Raw genomic sequence first — 11,195 nt, 5'->3', positions numbered from 1 at the left:
TCCATGACCTGAGCTTCCTCCACCTCCAGATGTGGAGCCTCTCCTGCCAGAGCCACTCCAACCTCCAGAGCTCATACCTCCACTGTGGGGGCTGCACCTGCCACTGCCAGATCCATAACCACCAGAGCGGTGACCCCCTCCAGAGATGGAGCCCCTCCTGCCAGAGCCACCTCCATATTCTGAGCCTCCTTCTCCTCCACCAATGCACCCACTGCTGCCATAACCGGATCCTCCATGACCTGAGCTTCCTCCTCCTCCTCCAGAGATGGAGCCTCTCCTGCCACAGCCACCTCCATACCCTGAGCCTCCTTCTCCCCCATAGATGGACCCACCACTGCCATAACTGGATCCTCCATGACCTGAGCTGCCTCCACCTCCAGATGTGGAGCCTCTCCTGCCGGAGCCACTCCAACCTCCAGAGCTCATCCCCCCACTGTGGGGGCTGCACCTGCCACTGCCAGAGCCTGATGCATATCCACCAGAGCTGTGACCACCTCCAGATATGGAGCCTCTCCTGCTGGAGCTTCCTCCATACCCTGACCCTCCTTCATACCCAGAACCTCCTTCTCCACCACCAATGCACCCACCAGAGCTCAATCCTCCACTTCCTGAGCTTCCTCCATACCCGGAGCTGATGCCTCCTCCAGAACTGCTCTCACCACTGCCAGAGCCTGATCCCAACCCTCCCAAGCTGTGACCCCCTCCAGAGATGGAGCCCCTCCTGCCAGAGCCACCTCCATATTCTGAGCTCCCTTCATACCCTGAGCCTCCTTCTCCTCCACCAATGCACCCACTGCTGCCATAACCGGATCCTCCATGACCTGAGCTTCCTCCACCTCCAGATGTGGAGCCTCTCCTGCCAGAGCCACTCCAACCTCCAGAGCTCATACCTCCACTGTGGGGGCTGCACCTGCCACTGCCAGATCCATAACCACCAGAGCGGTGACCCCCTCCAGAGATGGAGCCCCTCCTGCCAGAGCCACCTCCATACCCTGAGCCTCCTTCTCCTCCACCAATGCACCCACTGCTGCCATAACCGGATCCTCCATGACCTGAGCTTCCTCCCCCTCCTCCAGAGATGGAGCCTCTCCTGCCACAGCCACCTCCATACCCTGAGCCTCCTTCTCCCCCATAGATGGACCCACCGCTGCCATAACTGGATCCTCCATGACCTGAGCTGCCTCCACCTCCAGATGTGGAGCCTCTCCTGCCGGAGCCACTCCAACCTCCAGAGCTCATCCCCCCACTGTGGGGGCTGCACCTGCCACTGCCAGAGCCTGATGCATATCCACCAGAGCTGTGACCACCTCCAGATATGGAGCCTCTCCTGCTGGAGCTTCCTCCATACCCTGACCCTCCTTCATACCCAGAACCTCCTTCTCCACCACCAATGCACCCACCAGAGCTCAATCCTCCACTTCCTGAGCTTCCTCCATACCCAGAGCTGATGCCTCCTCCAGAACTGCTCTCACCACTGCCAGAGCCTGATCCCAACCCTCCCAAGCTGTGACCCCCTCCAGAGATGGAGCCCCTCCTGCCAGAGCCACCTCCATATTCTGAGCTCCCTCCATACCCTGAGCCTCCTTCTCCTCCACCAATGCACCCACTGCTGCCATAACCGGATCCTCCATGACCTGAGCTTCCTCCCCCTCCTCCAGAGATGGAGCCTCTCCTGCCACAGCCACCTCCATACCCTGAGCCTCCTTCTCCCCCATAGATGGACCCACCACTGCCATAACTGGATCCTCCATGACCTGAGCTGCCTCCACCTCCAGATGTGGAGCCTCTCCTGCCGGAGCCACTCCAACCTCCAGAGCTCATCCCCCCACTGTGGGGGCTGCACCTGCCACTGCCAGAGCCTGATGCATATCCACCAGAGCTGTGACCACCTCCAGATATGGAGCCTCTCCTGCTGGAGCTTCCTCCATACCCTGACCCTCCTTCATACCCAGAACCTCCTTCTCCACCACCAATGCACCCACCAGAGCTCAATCCTCCACTTCCTGAGCTTCCTCCATACCCAGAGCTGATGCCTCCTCCAGAACTGCTCTCACCACTGCCAGAGCCTGATCCCAACCCTCCCAAGCTGTGACCCCCTCCAGAGATGGAGCCTCTCCTGCCAGAGCCACCTCCATATTCTGTGCTCCCTCCATACCTTGAACCTTCTTCTCCTCCACAGACGGACCCACCACTGCCATGACTGGATCCACCATGACCTGAGCTGCTTCCACCTCCAGATGTGGAGCCTCTCCTGCTGGAGCTTTCTCCATACCCTGACCCTCCTTCTCCTCCACAGATGGTCCCACCACCACCGTAACTGGATCCTTCATGACCTGAGTTTCCCCCTTCTTCTCCTCCTCTCCCAGAGATGATCCCTCTCCTGCCAGAGCTGCTTCCACCTCCAGAGCTCATTCCCCCACTCTGGGGACTGCACCTGCCACTCCCAGAGCTGGATCCATAACCACCAGAACTCTGGCCACTTCCAGACATGGAGCCTCCATGACATGAACTTCCCTGTCCTCCACCTCCAGACATGGAGCCTCTCCTCCCTGAACTGCTTCCACCTCCAGAGCTCATTCCCCCACTTTGGGGGCTGCACCTGCCACTCCCAGAGCTGGATCCATAACCACCAGAACTCTGGCCACTTCCAGACATGGAGCCTCCATGACATGAACTTCCCTGTCCTCCACCTCCAGACATGGAGCCTCTCCTCCCTGAACTGCTTCCACCTCCAGAGCTCATTCCCCCACTTTGGGGGCTGCACCTGCCACTCCCAGAGCTGGATCCATAACCACCAGAACCCTGGCCACTTCCAGACATGGAGCCTCCATGACATGAACTTCCCTGTCCTCCACCTCCAGACATGGAGCCTCTCCTCCCTGAACTGCTTCCACCTCCAGAGCTCATTCCCCCACTTTGGGGGCTGCACCTGCCACTCCCAGAGCTGGATCCATAACCACCAGAACTCTGGCCACTTCCAGACATGGAGCCTCCATGACATGAACTTCCCTGTCCTCCACCTCCAGACATGGAGCCTCTCCTCCCTGAACTGCTTCCACCTCCAGAGCTCATTCCCCCACTTTGGGGACTGCACCTGCCACTCCCAGAGCTGGATCCATAACCACCGGAGCTCTGACCACCTCCAGACATGGAGCCTCCATGACATGAACTTCCCTGTCCTCCACCTCCAGACATGGAGCCTCTCCTCCCTGAACTGCTTCCACCTCCAGAGCTCATTCCCCCACTTTGGGGACTGCACCTGCCACTCCCAGAGCTGGATCCATAACCACCGGAGCTCTGACCACCTCCAGACATGGAGCCTCCATGACATGAACTTCCCTGTCCTCCACCTCCAGACATGGAGCCTCTCCTCCCTGAACTGCTCCCACAACCAGAGCTCATTCCCCCTCTTTGGGGGCTGCACCTGCCGCTGCTGGAGCCAGATCCATAACCACCAGACACCTGACCACCTCCAGACATGGAACCTCCACTGACTGATCTACCTCCCCCGTATACTGATCCTTTCCCTTCTCCACAACTGGACCCACCTCCACCAGAGCTGGATCCTCCACCACCAGAGCTGATGCTGCCCTTGGACATGGAGCCTCCACTACTTGAACTAGATCCACCCCCTCCAGATCCTGAACCTTTCCCTCCTCCAGACATGGATCCACCACCACCAGAGCTGATGCTGCCCTTGGACATGGAGCTTCCTCCACCTGAGCTTCCTCCTCCTCCACATCCTGATCCTTTTCCTCCTCCATAACCTGACCCACCACCACCAGAGCTGGATCCTCCACTGCCAGAGCTGATGCTGCCCTTGGACATGGGGCCTCCTCCACCTGAGCTTCCTCCTCCTCCACATCCTGATCCTTTTCCTCCTCCATAACCTGACCCACCACCACCAGAGCTGGATCCTCCACTGCCAGAGCTGCTGCTGCCCTTGGACATGGAGCCTCCTCCACCGATGGACCCTCCACTGCAAGAGCTTCCTCCTCCTCCTCCATATCCTGATCCTTTTCCTCCTCCATAACCTGGCCCACCACCACCAGAGCTGGATCCTCCACCACCAGAGCTGCTGCTGCCACCCTTGGTTATGGAGCCTCCTCCACCTGAGCTTCCTCCTCCTCCACAGATCGACCCTCCACCACCAGAGCTGCTGCTGCCCTTGGACATGGAGCCTCCTCCACCTGAGCTTCCTCCTCCTCCACAGATCGACCCTCCAATGCCAGAGCTTCCTCCTCCTCCATATCCTGAACCCTTTCCACCTCCATAACCTGACCCACCACCACCAGAGCTGGATCCTCCACTGCCAGAGCTGCTGCTGCCCTTGGATATGGAGCCTCCTCCACCTGAGCCTCCTCCTCCTCCACAGATCGACCTTCCAATGCCAGAGCTTCCTCCTCCTCCATATCCTGAACCCTTTCCACCTCCATAACCTGACCCACCACCACCAGAGCTGGATCCTCCACTTCCAGAGCTGCTGCTGCCCTTGGATATGGAGCCTCCTCCACCTGAGCGTCCTCCTCCTCCACAGATGGACCCTCCACTGCCAGAGCTTCCTCCTCCTCCATATCCTGATCCTTTTCCTCCTCCATAACCTGACCCACCACCACCAGAGCTGGATCCTCCACTGCCAGAGCTGCTGCTACCCTTTGATATGGAGCCTCCTCCACTTGAGCTTCCTCCCCCTCCACAGATGGACCCTCCACTGCCAGAGCTTCCTCCTCCTCCATATCCTGATCCTTTTCCTCCTCCATAACCTGACCCACCACCACCAGAGCTGGATCCTCCACTGCCAGAGCTGCTGCTGCCCTTGGATATGGAGCCTCCTCCACCTGAGCCTCCTCCTCCTCCACAGATGGACCCTCCACTGCCAGAGCTTCCTCCGCCTCCATATCCTGATCCTTTTCCTCCTCCATAACCTGACCCACCACCACCAGAGCTAGACCCCCACCCTCCAGAGCTGCTGCTGCCACCCTTGGTTATGGAGCCTCCTCCACTTGAGCTTCTTCCTCCTCCATATCCTGAGGCTTTTCTACCTCCAGAGATGGACCCACCCCCACCAGAGCTGGATCCACCCCCTTTGGAGCTTCCGCCTTTTCCTCCTCCAGAGAGTGACCCTTTCATGCTGCTTCCACTTGTACCATGAGAGCACATTCTCCCCTTCACACTTGTTATGCCTCTAAAGACTCCAGGAGCTCTGACACTGTGGTCAATGACACCTGCAAGAAATGGAAATTATATTCTATTTATTCTTTTTACCCCGAAAAATTCAGAGCAAGTCTGGTTTAAGCATCATCCTTCCAACCCTGGTGGTCATGGACTTATCTTTGAAGGGGCCAACAAGAATCTCCTTTTGTAGAGATTAATCTGTAGAATATTTTCTCATTTTCTGTGTTTTTTAGCTTTTTAAAAAACAAAATGTATATCTTATTCCACCCACAAGCACTCAGTGCAGCCTATCCTTTAAAAAGGCCAAAACTGTGTTTCTCTCTCCTTCAGCTCCTCAACATTTCCACAAATTTTAGGACTAGTTTTTATTTCCTTCCTTTCTGCCCTGCATCAAACAGACCTATGGGTTAAATGCAGTGTTTCCTGTTTCCTCCAAATTTACTATAATTTAGCCAATAATTCTAAATCCAGTTGTTATATTAATGTGTGTTCACAAACTCCCCTTTGCATCCTTTCCTGAATTAAGATGAGAACTGGGATAGTTTGTTCCAATGGTGTCAAGACCACAAAATAGGAACAGTTTTCTTTAAAAAAAAACTGAGAAAATCCTTGAGATACTCACAGATCGTGGCTGATGATCCTTCCTGGATCCTGAGGAGGAAAAGTGATATTGAGGTAAAGCAGCTAATAAAATCAGAATTAAAACTCCAGTTAGGCTTTATCAATGATCTGCAGAAAGGTGACCCCTCCCAGCCCCAGTCCTTCCCAAAGAGATCCTCTTGCTTTGTCTGGATGTTTCACCCAGGGTGGATTTTGCCCCCACCTGTTCTCCTCCTCCTCAAGGAGTGATCGATACATGGCAATCTCAATGTCCAGGCCCAGTTTCACGTTCAGGAGTTCCTGGTAATCATGGACAAGCTTAGAAAGATCTTCCTTGGCCTGTTGGAGAGTGTTTTCCAGTTCCTGGAGCTTTTCCTGGCCGTCCCTGATGGCCGAGCTCCCACGGTGCTCAGCATCTTTGATTGAGTCCTGGAGGCAGGAATTCTGCAGAGGGAACAAAGGGAATGTGACCATGTCCTGTTTGTGGGGAGGATTTTATAATAGATTCATATATATCTGTAATCAGGAGGGAACCACAGGAATCATCGAGGCCAACCCCATATCCCATCGTTTTCACACTCTCCTGGCATTACTTGGAAATCAAAAGGCTTCCCTCAGTGACAGAACACCCAAAATGCATTAGACTGGGTAAATTAACACAATTAAACCTCAATATAGATCCCATAAATCTAAGTCTGCTTCATTTGGAAGAGAAAACTTCATCCCTAGGTCTGCCTCCAAATGACTGGCTGCCACATTCTGCACTGAGATCCCATGGAAAGGGGGCTTAAACTATTTAGTCCTTCTGGAAAGTATCAGCTTTACCCTTTTCCTTGCAATTTCAATTTCTGGTTGGAGTCTTTGGATCTGCCTGGCAAGTTCCTGGACTTCCTGGTGACTGTTCCTTAGCTGCTCTTGTTGATTCACCCACATGTTCTGCAGGTCCTGGTACTGATGGGAAGAGGACACAACACAATTTTTGGTTTCTTTTCCAAGAAGGAGACTTGTGTTCCTGTTGCCCTGGTGTCCACTCACCCTGCCCCGGTACATGGCATCCACTTCAGCCGTGCTCCTGTGGGCCAACCCCTCATATTCCTGCCTGACCTCTTCAATGATTCCATCCATGTTTAGGTCCCTGTGGTTGTCCATGGACAGAATAACGTCAGTGTTCCCAACAACCGTTTGCAGCTGGGAGAGCTCCTGCATGGAGAACCAGGTTAGGGATTTTAACAGTCTTTGTGGTCAGTCCAGGTCTTTATGAGGAAAAAATGGGACCTTGTGGCCAATGTCTCACTGGAATTTCTCCACCTGCAGCCCCCAGGTACAACTGTACCCCCACCACTTGTAATTTTCAAGGTCTTCCGGCCTTCGGGACATACCAGAGCACTTCTCACAAAAGGCCAAGGATAGTTAATTCTCCAAGCCAAAGACCCCACCCAAGCAAAATTTCTGGAGATGTCCAGAAGGCGTATCCTTCAAGACCTGAGGGTAAGATTTTAATCACTCACAGCTTCATATAAACACCGGAGAAACTCCAGCTCCTGCCTCAAGATATCCACTCGGACATCAAACGCCATTTTTCCCATGTAGGCACTATCCAGTTCCTGTAAAAAATCCAAAAACCATTGGAATATTTGCGTTTTGCTGATTCAAATGCTCCACTGAAGTGCAATTCTTGGGATATTTCCATAAAACCTTCATTCCTGGGATCAAATAATGGCCTAAAGTTCTCAGATTTCATTTTAAAAGCAATGGGAACAAAGGGAAAGCATTTAAGATTTAAAAATTGCCTGGGAAATGAGTACTACAACTCCAGCAATAAATCTGTTCCTGGGGAACATGAGAAATGGGAAAGCACCATTTTTATTCATCCTTCTAGTAAAAAGTTGTAAATTTTTACAGCTAAGCCTAAATTTTCTCTTCACAGATAGTTGGTTTTTTTTTCTAAGCCATCTACAGACATTATTTAACATAATAACAATATTCCACCTGGATTGAGATTGAGTGAATAGGGAAAAACATGCAATTTTTAGATATTTGTCCTACAAAGGACGAATTCATTCTCTAGAGGAAATAATCCCTCCTCAGTCTCTTCTGGTTTTCAGTTACTTTGGTTAAAATTAGGCAAAGATCAGCAAGAACTTCAGCTTTGGACAACCTTGGCAACCACCCAGATACTGTTTTATTTCCAAGGCTTTGATTTTGCTCAGGGTCTCAGGTTAATTCACCTTTTTAAGCTCCACAAACTCCTCCTCCTTGGAGGTGCGTTTGTTGATCTCATCCTCGAATCTGGGGGACAGAAGGATGTAGATTATTATCTATTATCTATTATCTATTATCTATTATCTATTATCTATTATCTATTATCTATTATCTATTATCTATTATCTATTATCTATTATCTATTATTATATTTAATTAATCTATCCATTATCTGTAATTATTGATCTTAATTTTTAAGTCAAGTGGACCAGTAAACAACAGAATCACTCAAAGACTGAATGCGTTGAGGTTTCATTTTACATTAATTGCAATTTCTGGCAAGTGCAAACCCTCTGCAAAAAGAGGCACTAAAGCAGCCCCAAAAAATGGAATCACTACAGATCAGTCCTCAGTTTAGTAATTCTAAACTAAACTTTCCAATTTTCAGATCTGTGTGTGGACATAAATTATCTAAGCCAGAAAAGGTGACAACTCTTCCCAACTTGACCCTAAGCTCAGCTCTGTCCCTCCTCACCAGGGTGGTGAGTGGGTCCACTGCTAGGGGGGAGAAAGAGGAGAAGGAGGAGTCTGGGAAGGAAAAAGAATGGGAGACATCATCACAAACTTTGATTTTCCATTGTTTTTGGGAGTTCAACCCTTACCAAACTCTTCCAGCATCAAAGTCAGGCCTTGTAATGCACCTGCAGCAGAGCAAGGCTACGAAACTCCAAACCCCTGCAGATGCAAAGCTGAGCTTTGCCATTCAAGGGTACAATGAGCATCTCCTGGGAAAATCCCCATGCCTCTTGCCCCAGATTTGTGACTATTCACCTCTTTTTATAATCCTCAACAAGCTGGAACATGTTGTAGGCTTCAGGACCCAGCTGCTCCTTCTGGCTCTGGAGCGTCTCGAGCTGCCGCTGCAGGTTGGTGACATAGGAATGGAAGAAGTTATTGATGTTCCTGCTCTCCTCGGGGCCAGAGCTTTGCTGCTGCAGAAGTTCCCACTTGGCCAAGAGTGCTTGATTCTGGCGCTCCAGACATTGAACCTGGAATAGAAAGAAGATCCAAAAGGGCAGCAAGTCTCCAGTTGGCATCTCTGACATGGAGACGGGCTGGGACAGCTGGAAGTGTTCACCTGGAGACAAGGGAAAGGAGACCTTGGAGACCCTTCCAGTGCCTAAAGGGGCTCCAGGAGAGATGGACAGGGACTTGGAACAAGAGCCTGGAGGGACAGGACACAGGGAATGTCTTCCCACTGCCGGAGGGCAGGGATATATGTAATATTGGGAAGAAATTCATTCCAGAGAGGGTGGTGAGGCCCTGGAATGGATTTCCCAGGGGATGCTGCATTCCTGGAAGTGTCCAAGACCAGGTTGGAAGGGCCTTGGAGCAGAGTGGTCTAGCAGAGGGTGTCCCTGCCCATGGCAGAAGCTGGATGAGCTTTAACGTCCCTTCCAACCCAAACCACTCCATGATTTCTATAATACTGACCAGGTGATAACCTGGGCACCCAAAAGTTTAGGAGGGAAAGAAGAGTCACAGACACACTTATTTTTCAGCACTATGGAATCGTAAACATCCTCAGTGTAACTAACACTTCCTGTCTGGTGAAACAGGAAACCCTGAAGTCTCCACATATGACAGATGTAGAGACAGAGGCATCTCCCAGATACTACCAGCGTGGAAGAGCTTTCGTGGCTGGTTTGAGTAGAAGCAGAAGAAAAAACTGGAGAGATGGAAAGTCATAAAGAGCTGAAGATGGACCACCTAATAGAGGGCAGAGCTTCCAAACCAAGAAGTGATTTGTTTAATAGTTCAAAGAAATTGAATTAATTTGGAATTTCTGGCAAGTGCAAACCCCTGCAAGAAGAGGCACTAAAACAATCTATTCTTGCAAGGTTTGGCTTTGCTTGTGAAAAAAATACTAACTCATCAAGATGTCCAAGTCCATCACCCATTTTTCCTCCTGGCATCAACAACCTCCAGGCACTAGAATATAGGAATATATATTCCCAGAAACCCCTTTCATCAAAAGAGGAGTGAGTCAATGTGCCAGTGACATCCTGGCAGTTCATTGTACTGCCGAAAAAGACAGCTCCAAGATCTTTATCCCAAGGCAAACAGTGATTCACACAGTGGCATTCACAGTGACCCATTGTGAGCTTCGCTGCAGCCTATGGGATTTCAGACAATGCTGGGATTTTGGGGGGGCAGAAAATGGAACACTAACGGAACACTGTGACTCACACCTACCTTATACCTCCCCCTTCCCAGATAACAGCACAGAGACCAGGACTCACTTTCTCGATGAATGATGCAAATTTGTTGTTGAGAGCTTTCATCTGCTCCTTCTCATCTGAGCGCACTCGCTGGAATGCAGGGTCTACCTGGAGCTGTATTGGCCTCAGCAGGTTGGTGTTGACATGGACCTCCTCAATGCCATGGAGAACTCCAGGCTGTCCCAGTCCCTGTCCAGTCTCTTGTTCCCCTATTCCAAGGCCTCCTCTGAGCACCTCCCTGCCTGAACCTCCTCTGTAGTTGTCCCCAAGCCCTGTTCCACCACTTTGAAAACCTCCTACAAAATATCCTCTTCCACCAAAGCCCCTCTCAGGCTGTCTCCAGCCACTAAACCCAAGGCATCTCCCATATCTTACTCCTTCTCCTCCATAGCCTCCACCAGTATAAACATTCCTGAACCCTCCAAGGTTGTGGAGGCTCCTGCTGCCATACCCATTCCCAAACCCTCTGAATCTCCCATCTCCACCACCCAAGGTCCCACAGTGAGCAGAAGAAGAACTGAAACTCCCATCCCTGTATCTGCAGAAATATGGTCTCATGGCAGCACTTCCAGGTGGGAGAGCCAGTGGAGAAGGCAGTGAAACAGGATGAGAAATGAGAATGAAGGATCTTCAGCTACTCCGAAGGAGTATGGAAGTTCTCCTTTATACCTTCTGGAGGAGCTTGTCTCCATTCCGTGGTAATTAGCAGGTCTCTAATGTTGTTATTGGGTTTGGTTCATCAGGCAGCAATTAATGGCTGCCCAGAAAGGTCAGGTAAACACCAACACCAGTGGGGCAGTTGTGAAATTCCCCAAATCCTGCCTGAGTCATGAGATTTGCTGACAAATCTCCTTATCTCACTAGCCTCCATCCATAATTGCAAACCCCTGCTCATCCCCACAGCTCATTCTCTCCCATATTTCCCCACGTTTTTTG

The 11,195-nt window shown here is 51.2% G+C and overlaps 1 protein-coding gene across 1 annotated transcript; it reads right to left on the bottom strand.

The window, feature by feature from the left end:
* Positions 1 to 4,094: 4,094 nt before the first annotated feature.
* On the bottom strand, positions 4,095 to 10,738 carry LOC134054821 (keratin, type II cytoskeletal 8-like). Its single transcript, XM_062510816.1, has 10 exons — positions 10,711 to 10,738; positions 10,281 to 10,468; positions 8,809 to 9,026; positions 8,004 to 8,064; positions 7,284 to 7,379; positions 6,811 to 6,975; positions 6,601 to 6,726; positions 5,999 to 6,204; positions 5,798 to 5,826; positions 4,095 to 4,945 (listed from the first exon to the last, which is right to left on the bottom strand). The coding sequence occupies exons 1-10, from the start codon at positions 10,736 to 10,738 to the stop codon at positions 4,095 to 4,097; spliced, it is 1,968 nt and encodes a 655-aa protein (XP_062366800.1).
* Positions 10,739 to 11,195: the final 457 nt, after the last annotated feature.

Source organism: Cinclus cinclus, chromosome 30 (genome assembly GCF_963662255.1).
Source record: "Cinclus cinclus chromosome 30, bCinCin1.1, whole genome shotgun sequence".
In the NCBI taxonomy this organism is placed as follows: domain Eukaryota; kingdom Metazoa; phylum Chordata; class Aves; order Passeriformes; family Cinclidae; genus Cinclus; species Cinclus cinclus.
The sequence above is the reverse complement of the archived record's forward strand: the minus strand, read 5'-3'. Positions and strand labels throughout refer to the sequence as shown.

What these genes read in the sequence shown, in the direction of transcription:
- LOC134054821 (XM_062510816.1), bottom strand. Translation starts at nt 10,738, where the DNA reads ATGGGAGATTCAGAGGGTTTGGGAATGG. An exon ending in TTGCATCATTCATCGAGAAA is followed by an intron (nt 9,027 to 10,280) that starts GTGAGTCCTGGT and finishes TTTCTATTCCAG; the next exon opens with GTTCAATGTCTGGAGCGCCA. An exon ending in TCCGGTGTTTATATGAAGCT is followed by an intron (nt 6,976 to 7,283) that starts GTGAGTGATTAA and finishes TTCTCCATGCAG; the next exon opens with GAGCTCTCCCAGCTGCAAAC.